This window comes from Leopardus geoffroyi, chromosome A3 (assembly GCF_018350155.1).
Source record: "Leopardus geoffroyi isolate Oge1 chromosome A3, O.geoffroyi_Oge1_pat1.0, whole genome shotgun sequence".
NCBI classification, from domain to species: Eukaryota; Metazoa; Chordata; class Mammalia; order Carnivora; family Felidae; genus Leopardus; species Leopardus geoffroyi.
Window position 1 is genome coordinate 26,971,052 of NC_059336.1, and position 21,619 is coordinate 26,992,670.

The 21,619-nt window shown below is 39.6% G+C and overlaps 1 protein-coding gene across 15 annotated transcripts in view; it reads right to left on the reverse strand.

Annotated features, from left to right (window-relative positions):
• The window catches only part of TPX2 (TPX2 microtubule nucleation factor), a 60,360-nt gene extending 39,794 nt beyond the window's left edge, over positions 1–20,566 (reverse strand). For 2 of the 15 annotated variants that reach the window (XM_045444950.1, XM_045444942.1), the window contains exons 1-4: positions 20,446–20,523; positions 17,380–17,513; positions 5,233–5,404; positions 3,252–3,374 (exon numbers count right to left, since the gene is read on the reverse strand). In XM_045444950.1, coding sequence (XP_045300906.1) covers positions 3,252–3,374; positions 5,233–5,338 — 229 coding nt within the window. In that variant the 5' untranslated portion in view covers positions 5,339–5,404; positions 17,380–17,513; positions 20,446–20,523. Of the gene's footprint in view, positions 1–3,251; positions 3,375–5,232; positions 5,405–6,781; positions 6,860–17,379; positions 17,514–20,150 lie in introns of those variants that run through there. The other 13 variants (XM_045444954.1, XM_045444948.1, XM_045444951.1 and 10 more) reach the window with 10 other exon arrangements.
• Positions 20,567–21,619: the final 1,053 nt, after the last annotated feature.

Below are 21,619 nucleotides of genomic sequence, written 5' to 3' on the forward strand. Positions count from 1 at the left end.
ATAAAAGAGGTGATACCACACAGAATCTGTAAATATTAAAAGGATAATAAGGGAACATTATGAACATTCAACAACTTAGATGAAATGTACAAATTATTTTAGATACAAGCTACCAACACTCACTCAAGATGAGAGTGTTAAAGAATTTGAATTTGTAGTTAAAAACCTTTCTACAGGGGCGCCTGGGTGGCTCAGTTGGTTAAGCGTCCGACTTCGGCTCAGGTCATGATCTTGTGGTCTGTGGGTTCGAGCCCCGCGTCGGGCTCTGTGCTGACAGCTCAGAGCCTGGAGCTTGTTTCATTCAGATTCTGTGTCTCCCTCTTTCTCTGACCCTCCCCTGTTCATGCTCTCTCTCTCTCTCTCTTTCTCTGTCTCAAAAATAAATAAATGCTGGGGTGCCTGGGTAGCTTGGTCGGTTAAGTATCCGACTTCGGCTCAGGTCATGATCTCACGGTCAGTGAGTTCGAGCCCTGCGTCGGGCTCTGTGCTGACAGCTCGGAGCCTGGAGCCTGTTTCAGATTCTGTGTCTCCCTCTCTCTCTGCCCCTCCCCTGTTCATGCTCTGTGTCTCGCTGTCTCAAAAATAAATAAACGTTAAAAAAAAAAATTTTTTTTTTTTAAATAAATAAATGTTAAAAAAAAAAATTAAAAAAAAAAAACAAACAAAAACCTTTGTACAAAGAAAAGTCCAGACCCAGATGGCTTTAATGGTGACTTCTACCAAACATTTAAGTAAGACCTAATATTAATTCTACACAAATTCCTCAAAAAAAAAAAAAAAAAAAAAAAGAAGAGAAGGGAATATTTAGAGTAAGGTATTTATCAAAACAAGCAAAGGTATCACAAAGAAAACTACAGACCAATATACCTCATGAAAAATATATACAGAAATTCTCAACAAAAATGTAGCAAACAACCTAAAAATGCATACAAAGAAAAAATACCATCATGACCAATTGGGGTTCATCCCAGAAATGCAAGGTTGGCTTAACGTTGGAAAATCAGTGTAATTCAACACAGTAACAGACCAAAAAAAGAAAAATGATCATATCATCATCTCAATATAAGCATAAAAGGCATTTGACAAAATCTCACATCCATTCCAAATAAAAAATTATCAGCAAATAGGAATAGATGGGAATTTCCTCAGCCTGATCAAGGATATTTATGAAAAAACTACAGTTAACATCATATTTAATGGTAAAAGCCTGAACGCACAGGAATAAGACAAGCATGTCTACCTTTTCCACTCCTATCCAACATCCTACTAAAGGTCCTAGCCAGTACAGTATGCAAGAAAAAGAAATAAAAGGCATATTTGCAGATGATATGATCATCTATGTAAAAATCTGATGGAATCTATTAAAAAAAAACTACTAAAACTAGTGAGTTTAGAAGGTCGCAGGATAAAAGATTAATATGTAAAAATCAATTATTTTTTTTTGTATTAGCAACACAAAAGAAAATTGAAATTAAAATAGAGGTATGAAAAGTGCTTTGAGAACACAATAAGAGGAATCAGAGAAAAAAGTGTATTTGAGCTGGACCTCGAATGATGAATAGGAACTTTTCAATTACATTAGGAATTGAATGCAGAGGGAACAACACTCATAAGACAGGTGAAAATATGTAATATGAAAGAACACAGACTCTGAGGGGCCTAAGGGGCATGCACGTAAGCAATGTGCATGGTTTTTGCCACATGACAGATCCAACAGAAGTTTCTTGCTTTGGGGCACACTGTTGACAAAATAGTCTTCAACTGAAAGTGGTCCAGACAAATTAGGTAACAGTACATACTCTTTCAATTCAAGAAGAGCACAAAGACCACCAAGGCAACAGAAAATCTGCCATGCCTAATGAACTAATGTAATTTACCTGAGGATGCAGCACTGAGGCCACAGGCATTCCAAGCATGGCAAGTGAAACATGCCATACAGTTCTAACCCCTTCTGCAATTAAGACGATGGATGCAAAAGTTCAGGGTCCCTGCCCTAATCCCAAATTCAATAGATATCATCTGTACTCATGAGTTAATTATTTGAAAGTCATCCTAGCAGCTTAGACTTTGTAAACTACAAAAGTTTGCTAGAAATACAGCTATTTCCTGGTATGACTCCTCTACTTAACGGTCTAATTGGAGCCAGTTTCGGATTCATCCATTAAGAGTAATTTTCAAATGTTCTAAATTGATTGTGGTATTGGTTGTACAACTACTCTATGACTGTACTGTGAAAAACACTGATGGAGAGCCTGAGTGGCTCAGTTGGTTAGGTGTCTGACTTTGGCTCAGGTCATGATCTCTCTTTCGTGGGTTTGAGCCCTGCATCAGGCTCTGTGCTCAGAGCCCGAAGCCCGCTTTGGATTCTGTGTCTCCCTCTCTCTCTCTGCTCCTCCCCTGCTTGCGCTCTGTCTCTCTCTGTCTCTCAAAAAATAAAACATTAGGGGCGCCTGGGTGGCGCAGTCGGTTAAGCGTCCGACTTCAGCCAGGTCACGATCTTGCGGTCCGTGAGTTCGAGCCCCGCGTCAGGCTCTGGGCTGATGGCTCAGAGCCTGGAGCCTGTTTCCGATTCTGTGTCTCCCTCTCTCTCTGCCCCTCCCCCGTTCATGCTCTGTCTCTCTGTCCCAAAAATAAATAAACGTTGAAAAAAAAAATTAAAAAAAAAAATAATAATAAAAAAAATAAAACATTAGAAAAAAAAATTTTTTTAAGACTGAAATGTACACTTTGGATGATTTGTTCATGTGAATCATATCTAAATATGGCTGTTACTTCAAAAAAGTAATTTTTAAGGATTTACGATCTCTTAAAAATGCTTCTTTTGTTCTGATCAAATAGAAGATATTCTGCAGACTTAGTAACCACCAGTTTAAATGCCAATTATCTTTTAGAATCAGATACATGACTCAAAGAATTCTTGTGCAATGACAAGCAGTACATTCTTCTCTCCTATTGCTTTGTTTCCCAGCCAGACTCAGGTTATGTTATGTTAAATCTTGTCATAAAAAGAAAAGAGTTTTGTATCTGGCAGTAAAAGTCTATGTTAGCTTAAGTTCCAAGAAATTTAAAAAAAAAAAAAAAAGTGTAGTACATCATTAGTGTCACATTCACCATAAAGTGAAACTGGCCCATTTCACCAATAATAAACCAAAGGATACAACATTTACGTAATTCCCCCAGATCCCTCAGGCCCATAACACACTGTTCCACCATTCTACCAAAGAGCTTTTTCCTAAGATGTTCTTTCTTACCCGGTCTTAAAGGTGTGACAATAGCTTGCTGAGGATTAGGCTTCCTCAGAGGGGTTTTGCCCTGAAAAAGCCCTCCTATGCCATTCTTCCCAGGAAACTTGTTCTCCAAATTGGCTTTCTCTTCTGTGAAAAAAAGAGCATCATTTAAACAATCAGCAAGGAAGCAAAATAAATCAGTCCTATGCACTTGTAAACGGGGCCTAAAGCCCCTACTAGTACGCTTCCAGCACATTTGGCAAGTACAAAGTTCTTGTGATCAAAATGAAATGAGTACACATTATACGTCAGAGATAGAGACTATAAAAACTATCACTGTAACACTGGCAACACTGAACAATGTATTACAGAAAAGGAGAAGTGCAGACTCTGCATTGTGAATAGCTACTTATCTTTGTTTGATACACATTTAGGACCATATAAGCATGAACTGGCCTAACCTACCACCTAAATACATCACGTTCCTCTTAAAGAAAACTGTAGCTATTAAGATCTGCAGGGCTTACAAGAGACATCTTATGGTCTATTTGAGTTGAGGTTCTCTTTCAACTGGTTGGTAAGAAGTGGGTGTGTGAGGATGGAACAGAGCTAGGCTCTCCCAAGGGATTTTACCTTAGGTTCTCCTGTGCCCAAAAGTGAGGGCAAAGCAGTGAAACATCTGTTCTACCAACTGCCTACCAACAAACAGAAGCTTCAGGAATGTGGTGAGCTCCAGCAATAACACTGTGCATGTACAGAGTGCAACTGTATAAAAAGATATGATTATTTGGAAGAGAATTAGAAAATAATGTATTAGAACTAAGGTGGTTTTGAAAGAATGGTAGGATTAATTTTTTTCTTCGACATTGTATTTACCAGTTTCGCTGTACAAATATTTTCTATCTTGTTTTTAAAGAAACTTAGAAAAAAAGATAGACAACCCAGGGTTGTCTTCCTCAAGGTTTCAGTAATGCAAGGACGTGGAAAGATCCTTATAGGGCAGCTGGTCCTCTTCACCTTTCCTCCACACCACTTCCAACAGACCCCTTCTCCAATGGATACCATTAAAGGCCTTTTGCAAGAGAAGGGCATGTGCCACCACACGTGGACACTGTATTGTAAGTGATAAGTGCAGCTGAAATGGACTCCTTTTTTTTCTCCCATCACATTTTTTTTTTTTTTAAATACAGAAGATAAGTATATGAGAAAGAATAAAATGAAGGGACCCTAGCAACTACTAGCCTGACATATCACTGGTCTCACCATGTTATCCCAAAATACTATAAAAACATAACCACATCCTTATTTATTATTGGCCTGGTGTCAGGGTTTGCATCAAATCATATGACTCAACACCAGGCAATCCCATTTCTGTTTGGGGATTGGGTTCTGAGTAGCATAATCCCTCCAGCTAAAAATGAATCAGTGAGGGGAAGCAATAGGGCAGTAACTGTAGTTATAAAAAAGCAACACAAGAATGCCTGTGATGTTAGAACTGTTCAGTATCTTGACAGTGGGAGTAGATACACAAACCTACACAAGTGATAAAATTGCATAGAACTTACTACAGAAATGAGTATGAGTACAAGTGAAACTGGGGAAATCTGAGTAAGATGGGTAGACTGTATCAATATCAGTGTCCTAACTGTAATACTAGATTCTATGCCCAATGACAGTAGAGCAAGTTTTTATGTGGCTGCTATCACTACAGACATGTTTTGAATCTTAGAGTTTCACTCAACTTTGTTTCATCTGGATTTTTCCATATATCCCTAATGCTTAAATATTTACTATTCCTGACTGCAAAATAACACTGATAGCCCACTCCTAAGACACTGGACATTTCAATTATTTCTATCATATCATAAATGATAAAATATCTTGGTGTAGAAAATAATTCATATTTTAGTTATTTTCTTGAAATTCCTACTATTTTTTTGAAAGGTACTCAGAACAAAGCGAGCTACTAACCCCCTTAAAATGGCCTGAAAAAGCAGACACTTACCAAACCAAGAATCTATGTTTTGGGTATCTTCCTCATCATCCAAAGAGGTAAAATTGATGAAGTCCGTGGGAGCATCATAGGAATAAGAAGTTTTAACTTGTGACATTGTCCCCTGCCTTGGCACAGAAGAGCAGGTTTTTCCCAGTACTCACTCTTCTCAACAGATCACCTTCTAATGAAAAGAAATGGTTCAGAAACTTGGTTGTGCATTAATCTAAGGTACTGATTCCCCAGCAATTACTTTGATTTTACTACCACATTTGCAATTCTGAAAATAACCTGGACAAGACACCTTATTTTTCAAACCAAACTAAAAGTTAACTTTTCTTTCTCAAAGATTTTTTTTTTTAAGCAATCTCTACACCCAACATGAGGCTCAAACTCACAACCCCAAGATCAAGAGTTTCATGCTCCACTGGCTAAGCCAGCCAGGTGCCCCAAAGTTAACTTTTCTCTTTTGGTAACTTGAAGATATTCCTGAAGATAAATGTGTTGGAATTAGCAGGAGGCAAAGTTTGATGAGTGCCTACAACATGCCAGGCAAAGTACCATACTAGGTGTTTGACATTCATTATTTTATTTTCCCTCAACCTACCATTTTTTCACTTCTAGCCTCTCCCACATCCCACTACTCTTTCTCTGCCCTGAATAACCCAATTTCTGAAACACACCATTAAATTTTACACCTACTAACTAAAATCTTACTCATTATTCAAAGTCCAATTCAATCCTCTACAAACTTTCCCAATTTCTACCTATCATACTAATTGCTACCTCTCCAAGGCCATAATGCTTTGTTTACCATTCAATGTTATATTAGTTAACTATGCAAATGCCTCTCCTAGTAGACCGTAAATTCCTGAAGACAAGGACGGATTTTATTCACTTGTGTATACCTCAACCATCAAGGTTCTCAGAACGGTATCTTATACCTAGTAAAAACTTAGTACGTTTTGCCAACTACAGGTTTTCTTTCCTTGGAAATATTTTCATAGGCACCTGGGTGGCTCAGTCAGTTAAGTGTCTGACTTCGGCTCAGGTCACGGTCCCTTGGTTTGTGAGTTCAAGCCCCACGTCGGGCTCTGTGCTGAGAGCTCAGAGCCTGGAGCCCGCTTCAGATTGTGTCTCCCTCTCTCTCTGCCCCTCCCCTGCTCACACTCTGTCTCTGTCTCAAAAATAAACAAACATTAAAAAAATTGAAAAAAAAAAAAAGAAAGAAATACATAAAAGGAGGCACCTAGCTGGCTCAGTCAGTAGAGCATGCCACTCTTGACCTCAGGATTGTAGGTTTGAGCCCTATGCTGGGTAGAGAGATTGCTAAAAATAAAATCTTAAAAAAAAAAAAAAAACACACACATAAAAGGCGCGACATGTAAATTAGGTCAAAGAAACAAGTCAAAGGTATGGGCCCATCCCTGCTCCGGTGTACAAAGTTTTACATTCTCCCGTAGAAACCTGTGTAGGTTTAAAGTCAGCCCCCACTCTAGCCATTTACGGTTAAGAAAATATCTGGAAGTAGTTTCAAAAACAGTCTGAAGGACACACTCACTGGCAAATAATTTCCCTATGAAATCCAATGAGCCATTTGTCTTCATCCAGGGAACAACATGTACTTTAAAGTATTCTGTATCTTGGAAGAGAAGTAGATACCACTAATTACTTGCATACACATTTATTAAGTACCTTTAAGCCTTTATTTTATTATAAAAATTCATGCTCATTAAAGAAATCATAAAAAAAGCTCCTATAAAAAAATAATAATCTACAATACCACACTATTCCAGTCTGTCTCCCTCTCTCTCTCTCTCATTTTTTCTCTATATACACACATATATTTGAAATCTGCTTCACATATTGTGAGCATTTTCCATGTCAATATATATGTAGATATTTCATCAACTGACAGCTATACTATAATTTACATATCCCCTATTTTTAGGCATTTTCCAATATTTTCACTTTAAAGATACTACTAGAAGAATATCCTTGTAGTTCAATTTCTGTACACATCCTTAAGTATGCCCTTAAGATATATTCCTTTTTTTTTTTTTAATGTTTATTCATTTTTGAGAGAGACAGAACATGACTGGGGGAGGGGCAGAGAGAGAGGGAGACACAGAATCCCAAGCAGGCTCCAGGCTTCAAGCTGTCAGCACAGAGCCCAATGCGGAGCTCGAGCCCATGAACCATGAGATCATGACCTGAGCTGAAGTTGGACGCTCAACCAACTGAGCCACCCAGGAGCCCCTACCCTTAAGAGAAATTCTTAGAAATGGACTTGCTGACTCTTGATACAAACTGTAAAACCGTTCCTAAAAAGGAACTTATATCACCAGAGGTATGCCAGTTCCCCACAATGTCACCAATTCTGGGCACTAATAACCCTCAGCACTCATTGTCTTTATAGTATACAACTATACCTATGCTCTGAGATAAATCATAAGAGTAGTTACACCCAACTTCATTGCTCAGTGGTTTGGCCAGTATTTCGTTAGCTTCTCTCAGTGGATTGGGGTAATTCAGAAGGTACTTGAGTGCCTGAGAAACATTTATTCTAATAATTATTTGGTTTACATAGTGACATCAATCCATACACCAGAGAACTTCATCTTTCCATGGTCTCTCCTATGAACTCAATGCAGCCAGAACTCCAGATACCTTTATAACAATGCCCCAGTTGAGGTACTTAGTGTAGAAACATGATTATTTTGGAATCAGAAGGAATCTTAATAACTTTTGCAGTTTATAGATAAGGATTAATTACAGCAAAAAAGGCTCTTCCAAGATCAACACAACAATAATACTAATGATCATGGTAAAAACAGTTACCAAAAGTACTTATACGTGCCAGGTGCCATGAAGTAGTAAATACATAGTATTTCAAATACTCTCCAACAATCCCGTAAAGCAGCAATTATTATTCCCATTCTAGAAGAGGAAGCTGAAGAGAGAATGATGTGCCCAGTATCATACAATTATGTAAAGGCAGAACTAGATCCAAAACTGAGGCTCCTAACATCAACACAATGTTCTTTCCACATTGTTCTGCCCTCTCACCCTATGAATTAAAGAGGCATATTAACATAGTTATGGCCTCTATTTGCATAGAAAAGAGTACTGCGTATCCAAGTAAATCCATTCTCCATAGTCTTTTGCCCTGAATAGAGGAGTCTTTATTATTCTCATTTTAAAGTTTTCACTCTCTATGTCTACCTTCATTAATCAATTTAACTCACTAAGTTATTTGTTAGCAGTCCACTCTTATACACTCACTAGGGGCCTTAAATATGGGCTTAATGATATCGGAGCTCCTTTCTCATTAATACTCAAGTTGAGACTATGTCTTACACAAAAAGTAGAAGATCTAGTCTCAGACACAAAGGAATTTAAAATCTAGATAGGAGCTAAGGTTCTGGCGCACTCAAAAAATAAGATAGTATACAATATTTAAATTATAAACTCTAAATATAAAGAGAATTAGAAATTGGGGCGCCTGGGTGGCTCAGTCGGTTAAGCAGCCGACTTCGGCTCAGGTCATGATCTCGTGGTCCGTGAGTTCAAGCCCCGCGTCGGGCTCTGTGCTGACACCTCGGAGCCTGGAGCCTGTTTCAGATTCTGTGTCTTCCTCTCTCTGACCCTCCACCGTTCATGCTCTGTCTCTCTCTGTCTCAAAAATAAATAAACGTTAAAAAAAAATTAAAAAAAAAAAAAAAGAGAATTAGAAATTAATATCACTTAAGTCAAACTGATTAAATATGTTTCACTGAACATCATCAAAATAGTAGGAAGCACACCATAACAAAAGTCACCTTAAGCTTAGTGTAGCCAGAACAGTTCTGGCCAATGAGAATGAAGTAGGAATCTGCTGAGGGATTTACAGGAAAACTTACTTTCCTGATATAGCCACAGCCCTTGTTCTTGCCCTTTCCCTTCAACCCTTCTTGCCTTAAAGGCAAATGTAATAGCTAGAGATAGAGCAGCTATCGCGTATACAAGTGGATGGCCAAAAAAGTAACACTGGCCCTGATATTGCTGAGCTACTGACCATTGATCAAATATCAGCAACCATCTACCTCCAGACAATACTCTTTTTGAATAAGCCATTAGAATCACATTTTCTGTCACTTATAGCCCAAAACAATCCCAACAAAGAAGTCCAGAATTCTAGACCTGTCTCTGGCATTTACTACATGTGTAGAACAACAGGAGAGGCACTGTATCTTTCTGCCTACTTACTTCCCATAAACATGAGAAGGCACTTCAAGTACTATACAATGCACTACTATAAGATATCACTGCCTCTCCTCCCCTTGACCATATCTATATTCAAAGGACCCTCACTGAAAGATTCCCCAGTGACTGACAGTGGTTAAAATTCCCCTGTTGCAAGGAAGTTTTCCTGTTCTTGTGAACAAACATGCTGGAAGACATGGGAAAATCTTGGATTCCCATGATCTTAATGCCTAACCCAGGTCACTGGGAACACTTCCCAGGCAGGAATGCAATGAAGACAACTAAAGCTGGGGGAGGGAAGAGGCAGGAATGTAATATGCAACAACCCCACTTAGCTTCCTAAAAACCATGATTCCACCAAAGCATGCCACTGAAAAAACCACCTGGAAAGTATTCAGATATAACCCCTCACATTCTTTTTTCTTTTTTAAATTATGGAGCTACATGGCTACCCTCTTTGGAGAGCAAGTGCATGTTTTTGATAGGTCTTGCCAAGTGTAAAACTTTATCTTACAGATATGTACTTATGCATACGTAAGTATAAGAAAGTGCACGATAGCATTGTTCATAAAAGCCAAAAAACTAAAAACAAAAATTCCACCAATAGAAGACTGTTTGAATAAATTAGGGTACAATCGTATAATAAAATATTAGAGAATTTAATATTAGATAACTTTGCATATGTGGTAGTATGTACACAATGAGCTCCAAGGGCTATTAGGTGAGAAAAGTAAAATGTAGAAGTGCATACTCTCATTCATGTTAAAAAGAAGGAAAGGGGTAATATATACTCATGTATACTTTTGTACATACATAGATTATTGTGGAAGGAGACACAGAAGTGTTAACAGTATTTGGGTCTGGGAAGAAAGCTAGGAGTTCTGAGTCAGGGGAAGACTTTTCACTATATGAACTCTTTGAATACATCTTATTGTATAAATGAATATCTTTTCACTTTAAAGAACTGGTTAAGCAGTACTTATTTCCCCCTAAAGTGGCATTTACAGTCCATAAGTCACTGCACTTTCTGGGATTTTTATTAAGTACACTTGGTAATCCAGCAATAATTGTTAAATCTATTGATTTTTGGAAATAAAGTTTCCCATTTACAGGGTCTGAAATTGGCTACTAACTTCACTTATCCAAATCTTACACATTATTTCTTTTTTTAATGTTTATTTATAAAAACAAAATGCTCCTGAGTATTGACTTAATAAAAAGTACACAAACTTGTGGGGCACTTGGGTGGCTCAGTCAGTTAAGCTTCCAACTTTGACTCATGATCTTGAGGTTCACGAGTTCAAGCCCAGCATCAGGTGGCACTGTGCTTACAGCTCAGAGCCTGGAGCTTGCTTCAGATTCTGTCTCCCTCTCTCTCTGCCCCTCCCTGCTCACGCTCTGTCTCTCTCTCTCTCTCAAAAATAAACATTAAAAAAAATTTTTTTTTTAAGTATACAAACTTGAAAAAAAAAGTTAAAAATAATAGCTAATGGGGCACCTGAGTAGCTCAGTTAGTTGAGCATCTATCCGACTCTTGATTTCAGATCAGGTCATGATCACAGTTGTGGGATCAAGTCCTGTGTCTGGGTCCTGGACCGAGCATGGAGCCTACTTAAGATTGATTCTGTCTCTCTCTCTTCTCTCTCCCTCTACTGCTCATGCTCTCTCTCTCTCTCTCTCTCTGTCAAAATAAACTTAAAAATAAAATAGCGATTGGGGCGCCTGGGTGGCTCAGTCGGTTAAGCGGCCGACTTTGGCTCAGGTCATGATCTCACGGTCCGTGAGTTCGAGCCCCACGTTGGGCTCTGTGCTGACAGTGCAGAGCCTGGAGCCTGTTTCAGATTCTGTGTCTCCCTCTCTCTGACCCTTCCCTGTTCATGCTCTGTCTCTCCCTCTCTCAAAAATAAATAAAACGTTAAAAAAAAAATTATAAAAAAAATAAATAATAGCTATTAATTACTGAGTACTTATGACATGCCAGACACTCCTGGCGATGTTTTACATGTATTAATTAACTCACTAAATCCTCACAAAAATCCTACGAAGTAGGTACTATTATTGTCTTCATTTTATAGACAAGGAAACTGAGGCAAGGAGAGATTTACTACTTACTCATGATCACACAGTTAAGAAATAGCAGAGCCAGCATCTGCATTCAAGTAGGCCCTAAAGGATGTGTCCTTATCCACTAACCTCTCTTTTTTACTTAATTTTTTTTTCAGTAATCTCTATGCCCAATGTAGGGCATGACCCCAAGATCAAGAGTTGTGTGCTCTACTGACTGAGCCAGACAGGTGCCTCTTTGTGTGAGTGTGAGTATATATTTTTATTTATTTATTTATTTATTCCCTCTCATATTTATTTTAAAAAATAGAGATTTATGTAGATCAATGTGAAATGTCAAGGCACAAAGGATAAAACCATTTATAGATAATAACTTCCAAATACTATTTACTATAGGCCAACCACTTTATTAGGCACTTTACATAAATCATCTCATTTGGGGCACCTGGCTGGCTCAGTGGGAGGAACACAGGACTTTTGATCTCAGGGTCATGAGTTCGAGCCCTACAGGGGGTGTGCAGATTACTTAAATAAATAAAAATTTACAAATAAATACATTTTTAAAATTAAGAAACCATCACATTTAAAGTACATTAAAAATATACAAGGTAGATATCATCATCACCTTTTTACAAATAAGGAAACAGGCCCAGAGTAATTAAGCCACTCCACGATCACCAACTAGTATGTAGCAGTGTTAAGTTTTAAGACCAGGTCTGTGGGATTCCAAAATCTCAGGTCGCTATAATGTACAGGTGTTTCCTATAAATATTCCTTCAAAGATGAGGTAGATAACCAAATCATACTGTCAGTCAAATGCAAAAATTAACTCTGCTTTACACAAAATTAAGCATCCTGAGAAGCTGTTCATAAAAGAACACTGCTAAATTAAAAACCCTATTCTAAATACACTGGATAGGGAGTCTGGGTGGCTCAGTTGGTTAATTGTCCAACTTTGGCTCAGGTCATGATCTCATGGTTCATGGGTTCAAGGCTGGCGTCGGGCTCTGGGCTGACAGCTCAGAGCCTGGAGCCTGCTTCGGATCCTGTATCTCCCTCACTCTCTGCCCCTCCCCTGCTTGTGTGCTTGCTCACACTCTCAAAAATAAACATTAAAAAAATTATAAATAAATACATACATACACCAGGAAAGCTCTGAGCTAAATCATCCCATAAAGTAAATCACCACCTCTTAATTTCTCTTTTATTAGTTTGTACTCTTGCATATAAAGTTTTTGCTATTTATAAGATGGAAGTTAGTCTGAACCTCTCAGTGGATATTATAGAGTAAAAGAGACCATAAGTACAGTATTTAAGCATCAGAAGGAGAAATGTCTTCTGAGGTCTAGGAGTGCATTTGATTGATGGGGGGTCAAAAGGCAAGGGGCTCAAACCTGAATATGCTTAATCTTTATTTAGGTGAAATTTTACTTTTTTTTTTTTTTTTTTTTTACTTTTTTTTTTTCAACGTTTATTTATTTTTAGGGCAGAGAGAGACAGAGCATGAACGGGGGAGGAGCAGAGAGAGAGGGAGACACAGAATTGGATACAGGCTCCAGGCTCTGAGCCATCAGTCCAGAGCCCGACGCGGGGCTCGAACTCACGGACCGCGAGACCGTGACCTGGCTGAAGTCGGACGCTTAACCGACTGCGCCACCCAGGCGCCCCATATTTAGGTGAAATTTTAAAACTGAAATATTATTTTTCTAACATGACCATTTTTTAAAAAAGCTTTTTGGGATGCTTGGGTGGCTCAATCAGTTAAGCATCCAACTCTTGATCTCAGTTCAGGTCATGATCTTGCAGATCATGAGCATGAGCCCCACAATAGGTGAAGCCTGCTTGGGATTTCCTCTCTTCCTCTCTGCCCCTCCCCTGCTTGTGCACACTCTCTCTCTCTCTCTGTCAAAATAAATAAATTAAAAAAAAAAAAAAAAAGAGGCTTCTTTTAAAAGCTATTTTTGGTCCAGTATGGCCAACTCAGGAGACCATTCCCACCTCCCCAACTCCCCCAAAAAGGGGAAAAAGTAAGCAAAACACAAATCCATTGAGAAGTCTGACTCTCTTCAATAAAAGGTGATAGCACAAGTACATGAACAAAGCCAAAAGTAACTACTCGGCTATGCCGGTTTTACCACACTGCTTCTCCCATAAATAATAAAATTAAGATGTAAAACCTTCAAAAATTAAAAAGCACAAGGCCTAGTGGGAAATGGAACAGGCCAGAGTCTGGGCCAACTGTTTAAATGAAAGAGACCTAGGCATGATGGGAACTGGATGCCTTCCTGCACCCCTTTATCAAGATTGAATTTCTGTCAACAGGTCTCACTGAAGAAAAAAAAAAAAAAGAAAGAAAGAAAAAAGGCACATGCGTCAACCACATTCTCCCAAACAAATCAGACTGCCAAGGAAGAGAATCAGCTTCACATTTCAAAATTATCTGAATCTACCACAGCTCTAGATTCCTGCAAAACTAGAAACCATCTGAGTGAATAGCTCTTTCAGACCAATAATCCTACAACAGAACTGAGGAAAAAGCCTCTCCCATATTATGAACCACTTAGCTTCCTTTTAGAACCGCCTATTAAGTGCCATCATCATATCACATAGCTCATTTTTGTTTCCAAAAAACAAAGACTAAAAGCATATATAGAATCTCTTCCCTTAAGAAACTCACATTTGAGTGGAAAATACAGACAATTGTGATACAGGGTGATCCGTGATATAACAGAAGAAAACCAAAGGCACTATGGAAGTGCAGAGAAGGGGAACAGGAGGGTCAGAGAAGGGTACCTGGTGGAAGTGATGCATAAAAGATACAAACAGCGGTGAGCATAGCATAACCTACAGAGATGTTGAATCACTATGCTGTACACCTGAAACTCATGTAGCATTGTGTGTCAACTATACTCAAATCAAAATTTTAAAAAGAAAGAAAGAAAGAAAGAAAGAAAGAAAGAAAGAAAGAAAGAAAGAAAAAGAAATGCACAAAGAACAGCAACAACAAGATAACGAGATACAGACAGGCCTACAGAGTTCTACAAGGATGAATACTGACTTTTTCTAAGGTAAGAGATAAATGGAAAAGGGAAACAAATGAGGGAAAAGCACACAACTGAGGAAGATTGCAAAAGAAGCAATGTAATTTGTTTCCACATTCGCCTGAAATTAACCTCGATCATGTCCTGTCCCTCTTCACTCTCAAACCAAAAATAACTAGCCTTGACAAGCTCTATAAATCAAAAAGCACAGGTTCAGGGGAGGTGGGGGAAAACTGCAAAAGGGTAAGTTCTAAGGAAAGCTGGAACAGTGGACTGGCAGCTCCTAAACAAAACAAAGACTTTGGTGTGACAGATGCTCTCAAGCACTTTACTATTCAGTTTGGGAGCTGCATCTTAACCTATTCCTATTGGAAGAAAAATCATGACTTAAACAACTGGTAACATAGTAAACAAAGTAAGTCAAGACTTCATTAGAAGTGTAGTTAGTAAATGGTCCCATCCCAAATGGTGCCATTCCCCCAGGGACACCCTCTCCTACTTTCACAAGGGAAAAGAGATCCTGTTACCTAACCACAAGTTAAATAGAGTTGAGTTATTTTCATCTTACCTACATTTTTTTTTTTTTTTTTTTGTACATAAGGGATTAGCAGGAGTCAGTAAATGGCAACATAATCCAGCATGTCATTTTAACTGTTAATCAAAGTCACAAACTAAGTCTGAAGGAAGTAAATGGACTTTGTGTTTCCACATTTATGTTTGCTAACTTCTACGTTGAAATTGGATCTGTTTACCGAAACAGATCCATGAAGCTTCCAAAATTGGGTCAATTTAAAATCCAATGACAATCCCTCACTGTCTAAGCACTCAGAAGTCAGCACAGGACACATGGACACTTGTTGTAATTCATCACTGTCCAGAAACCTCAAGCAAATGTAGTTTTTTTTATCGACTCTCCCCCAAACTTGTGAGTTATGGATTACAAACTCAGTTCTGCTTTATTTAATTTATCCACAGAACTTTATAAACCCTAATCTACTCTTATACAATAGGACCTTGATAAAAATCAATGATGCCATTTACCAAATAATGGCAATATTATTACCAAATAATAACGCAGATCTCTGTAGAATACTAAAAGGAAATCTTTGTAGAATATCCAAGTATTCTGCTGTTCCAACACAAGAAGCTGAAAGAGTTTTGTAAGGGTTGACAGTGGGGCTACAGGAGGTTACAATCCTAGTCAAACCTCAATCACTCAGTCTTGTAAAGATTTACATCCTTCAAAGGGTATCTTTCTTGGGATGTAGATACACATGTACCTAAGAACCTCAAAAACTGATTACCTATTAGATGCCAGGAAGTGAGACAGACAGTGACAGAAGATTTTTAACTATAAATATTTTTATATTATTTTTATTTTTGTGCCACGTGAATGTATTACATAGTTTAAAAATATAAATTTGTGCCTGTGTGAATATACACTACTAAGTGGGTATGTTTATCAGCACAATTCTCCCATGAGGCAATTGGTATTATGTACCAAAGTCTTGAAAATATGCATTCTTTTCACCAAGGATTTCACTGCATAAAATACTATGGTAGAACCATCTAATGGACTACCATGTAGCCATTAAAATTATGTTGTAGCGGGGCACCTGGGTGGTGCAGTTGGTTAAGCGTCCGACTTCAGCCAGGTCACGATCTCGCGGTCCGTGAGTTCGAGCCCCGTGTCAGGCTCTGGGCTGATGGCTCAGAGCCTGGAGCCTGTTTCCGATTCTGTGTCTCCCTCTCTCTCTGCCCCTCCCCCGTTCATGCTCTGTCTCTCTCTGTCCCAAAAATAAATAAACGTTGAAAAAAAATTAAAAAAAAAAAAAATTATGTTGTAGCAAATTTTATTGACATGAAAAAATGTTCATAACCTAATCAGGTTGAAAAAAAATAATGAAAGATTTTAGTGTATGACTTTTTAAAACCAAATACAGGCACAGAAAAAAAATTGGAAAGAAATCTATCAAATGTTAGCAATAGTTTATCTAAGAGGTAGAATAGTGAATCATATTTACTTCTTTTGCTTTTCCATATTAAATAAATTTTCTGGGGTGCCTGGGTAGCTCAGTCAGTTAAGCATTCGACTCTTGATTTCAGCTCAGGTCATGATCTCATGGTTTGTGGGCTCAAACCCTGGGTCGGGCTCTGTGCCAACAGTGTGGAGCTTGCTTGGGAGTCTCTCTCTCCCTCTCTGTCTCTACCCCTCCCCAACTTGCACTCGCTCTAAGTAAATAAACTTAGAAAAAATAATTTTTCCCCAAATATGTTACTTTTTAAGATACATTAAACACCTTTAAAATATTTTTTTAACGTTTACTCATTTTTGAGAGAGAGAGAGAGAGACCAAGCAGGGGAGGAGCAGAGAGAGGGAGACAGAACCAAAGCAGGTTCCAGGCTCTGAGCTGTCAACACAGAGCCCAAACAGGGCTGGAACCCACAAACCATGAGATCATGACTTAAGCCAAAATCGGACGCTTAACCGACTGAGCCAACCAGGCACCCCTAAAGTTAAACACTTTAAAACAATTTTTTTTAATATTTATTTTCTGAGAGAGAGAGAGAGAGAGAGAGAGAGAGAGAGAATGTAAGGGGGGAGGGGCAGAGAGAGATGGAGACATAGAATCTGAAGCAGACTCCAGGCGCTGAGCTGTCAGCTCAGAGCCCAATGTGGGGCTCGAACCCACGAGCTGTGAGATCATGACCTGAGCTGAAGTTGAACGCTTAGCTGACTGAGCCACCCAGGCGCCCTTTTGATGCTAATATATTAATGTTCCTCTTATTCCTTTTTAATGTAACTCACTGTAGACTCAGCTTTACTTGTGGTTTAATCCATCAGTCAGTCCACCTGCCTATAGACTTGACTCAGAGTTGCAACGTACTCTTTCACCTCTCTTCTGAAGTCCTGAAGTCTAGCAAGTACTTGTTATCAAGAACCTGGAAGAAACAGAAAGGTGATATAACAGGTTCATGATCTCTGCAGTAAAGACAGTTAACAGAGAATAGGAAGGGGCTGCATAACACCAGAGATAGCCAGCCACTCTCCAAACCAAAGAGTGCTTCTGAGAGCTAAGTTCTAAATAGCATAAATCTACCCCAAATGCCAAACTTCTTAACTTGTCATTTCAGCTTAAATTTTAGTATACATTTGCCATCTTCTGGTGTCTTTGACATTATATATTCCCACTTTAAAACTACCTTTCCAAATCTTGCAATTTAGGAACACTGACACCAAGGAGTAATAGAGTGCATTTCTTTTCTTTTTTTTTTTTTTTAATTTTTTTTTTTTTTTAACATTTATTTTATTTTTGGGAACAAGAGAGACGGAGCATGAACGGGGGAGGGGCAGAGAGAGAGGGAGACACAGAATCGGAAACAGGCTCCAGGCTCTGAGCCATCAGCCCAGAGCCCGACGCGGGGCTCGAACTCACGGACCGCGAGATCGTGACCTGGCTGAAGTCGGACGCTTAACCGACTGCGCCACCCAGGCGCCCCTAGAGTGCATTTCTATTCAAACCTCAGGACAAATAGTAGGCACACTTATAATAAGTAAGCACACTTATAAAGTAGGCACTTATAAGTAGGCACACTTATAAAAAAACTTTTACTACCTTTTTCTATTTAAATGAGTAGATATAGTATTTTTTATATATTTCCAAAGTAAGCTCCTTTCTCACTAATCTTTAATTGCTCCCCAATCAAGTTTCTCTGTGCAAACAAACCCAGAACCCCTCCCAGTTATCTATACTTTTTGCACCAAGTACCTTAAAACCTCTGAGCTCTATGTCTGTCTCAAATACAGATCTATTTACAGAACTGAATGGGTTGTTCAGTCTCCCTGTAGTCAATTAATTCTGTTTCCTAACTTTACTCATTGCAAAGACAATTCAGTTTGCCAAAGGGCATTTAGGTCTCTCCTCTTCCTTCCTTCACCAGCAATTCAAAAAGGATTAGGGAAAAGACCCAGGAGAGGCTGAAAGGAAAAAATATATAGGGGACATAGAAGAACTCATCATCTCCTGGCACCTAAACAAAAAATGAAGGACTTTCTCACCTAATCCTGTCTCCCGGAGAAGCTTAATTGCAAATGCAGGATAAGTCAACTTTATTAACCTTGGAACACACAGACTTAAGCATCATTTAAATAATTTTAAAATTTAAACAAATTGACCGACCTAGCTGAAGTCATCCAGTTTTTCATATCTGCAGTTGTGTAGTCAATTTAGATAATGCCCTCTTGCCTATCCAATACAGCAGATATTAAGTGGGCAACTTCTGTGCACCAAGAGTGTTCTAGTTCTTGTCTAACCACACTCTGCTTACCAAGAGCCAGTATGTGTCCCCTCTGCTTCACAAAGACACGCCTTGCTTGTCTTAAGCCTCACTGATCTCCCTCACCTCTACATTGCCAGGGCGCCTACAATACATAACACTAGAGGACTCCAATTCGGTCGTGTCTTGTTCAGATTGTCACTTGTCATTCTGAATCAGTCCTTTGTCCTCAAACATACCAGAAAACCCACAAGAACATCATACATCTAAATACCCGTAGTATCTAATACCAATCTGAGCACACAGTACACCCTCAAAAAGTCAATTAATTAGCTAAGTGAGCTGGGAGCAACAATAACTTTTATCCCAAGAGTGGCAACTTAACGCTGAGCTAACACACCACACCAACAGTGTTACTCCAAAACAACCAAGGCTGATCTAGGGGTGGCTGGACAGGGGTTATGATATGATACACTGACGACACAACAGAAGAATATCCTTATCATAGTAGTAAATAATTCAAATTCTGACATCCGATGAGTGAGACAAATACAAAGAAAGGTCATAGGATGTCAAGACAAGGTAAAACGGAATGAACCTGGGAGTACATAAAGCAATGACCTCAGAGCAAGATCAGGAGAGCGATGGACGCTGTCTGGTCCTAAGCAAGACTGATTGGGGAAAGTCCTGGGTACTTAACTACTAGAAAACTGTATGAGACAAAGAAACCATACATCAAAAAAAAGGGGGGGGGGTACTTTTTATAGTCTGGCTCACACTTTTCCTTTCCTCTCCAACCTATAAACGTTCTAGGATAGAAAATTAGAAAGGAAAGAATACCTAGTTATTCGTTACAAAGGGGGAGGGCTAAGCATATACAGATAAAACAGGATGAATTTTAAACCCCAAACAAAAAGACAACTCCAACTGCAATTAACCTGTCCCGCAATTCTCACACCGTATCTATTACCTTTCTTTCTTACACAATAGTTTTTAAATGCAGTTGCCTGTGCCGACATCAGTTTTCCTCCACCGAAGCCACACTCCTTGAGGGCGGGGCTACTGTTGCACCCATTTCTTGAAATCTGGGCCTGTTTCCTCCTCTATAAAGTGGGGGTTACGAAGAGCGCCTGCTTCATCGGCTTGGTGCGAAAATTGAACGAGAAAACGCACGCAGAGTGCTCACTCCAGCGAATGCTTATTTCATCCCTTCGTGGTAACAATGGTCGTTACCGTTATTAGCCTACAACCTCCCACCAACCCTCCTTCCCCCTATTTCCCACGGCCGGCCTCCGTCTCTACCTCGAGACGCAGCCCGCCAGCCTCGGTCCGGCCACACTTCACGGGAAAATCCTGTCACCAAGAAAGCGGTGGTCCGAAGTCTAGCTCCCTCTCGGCCCGGTCAAGACGGAGCCCACACACACACACACCACCGCCGCCGCCTGTGAAGCCCGGGCCAAGACGCTCGGGCCGCACTACGGGCTTAGAGGCGAGCGACCTCCAGCCGTTCGAGAACCAGGCAGAGCAGCAGACAGCAGCAGAGAAAGCAGCCCCGCACCCCTAGCTGCTCCCCGTTTCTCCCCAAGGCTCCCCTCACCTCAGCTCTGACAACCGAGCGTCCGGAACACCCGCCGCGGGCCTCATTCAGTACCGTTGAAAATTTGAACCCAGGCTCTCTAGTCGAATGCACCAATCAGAGTGCCAGGAATGGGCAGTCTTAGCCTCCCGATTGGCCCAGCAGTGCGCCAGGACGCCGGAAGTCATGATGAGGGACAAGCAAACAACCGGCCCGGGAGCCTCCTGGGAAATGTAGTCTCAAGCAACTGAGCGAGCCCCGTGGAACAACTCTAATAAGGAAATTACTACAAAGCCCAGAATGCTCGACTACAAATTATTCGGGAGAGGTGGTACCAACTGAGGAGATGAGGAGTCGCTACAGGTAACAGAACGGCGCGCACCTGGACCTCCCCAAAACTTTAACCGAAGAAAAATATTTATTATTCTCCCTATAGTGGTGTACGGTGCCTTGAATGTTCATAGAAATTCTCTTCGTTCTAACATAGAGTCCCCTGTGTACAACATAGACTCGCCCTCAGCTTCTCTGCCAAGGAGAGGAGTCTCTCAAAGTCTTCATTAAGTCCAGGGCCTGACATTACTGGCTTAAACTCGCCGTTTATAATTGCTTGGTCCTTCCTTTTTAATTCCATTTACGTCCCTTGCTTTGTCATCCTGGTATTATAAAAGAGAAAACAAAGGCTCAGGGAAGTTGAGTGAATGTGTCTAAAATCAATAAATGGAGAAGGTGGAATTTGAATTAAGGACATCTGGTCCTAAAGATCATCAATAATCAGTTAGAAAATAATAGCAGCGAAAAGGGGGAAGATCGCTGTAATAAAAACTACAGCATTTAAGAAAAGATACCTAAGACCTTTATCTGAAAATTAAAACCTGTAAAGCTTGGTTGAATAACTATAAAAATAAGTAAAAAATTTTATACTTTGTTAGTGGGTGGGGAGGTCCAATACTGTAAAGCTTTAATTTTCCAAATGAAGGGTTCAAGGCAATTCCGATGAAATTTCCAATATAAAACGTTTTGTCATGGAACTTGCCAAGTTGATTCTAAAATTCATATTGAATAGGGGCACCAGGGTGGCCCAGCCGGTTAAGCATCTGACTTCGGCTCAGGTCATGATCTCACAGTTTGTGAGTTTGAGCTCCGCGTCTGGCTCTGTGCTGACAGCTCAGAGCCTGGAGCCTGCTTTGGATTCTGT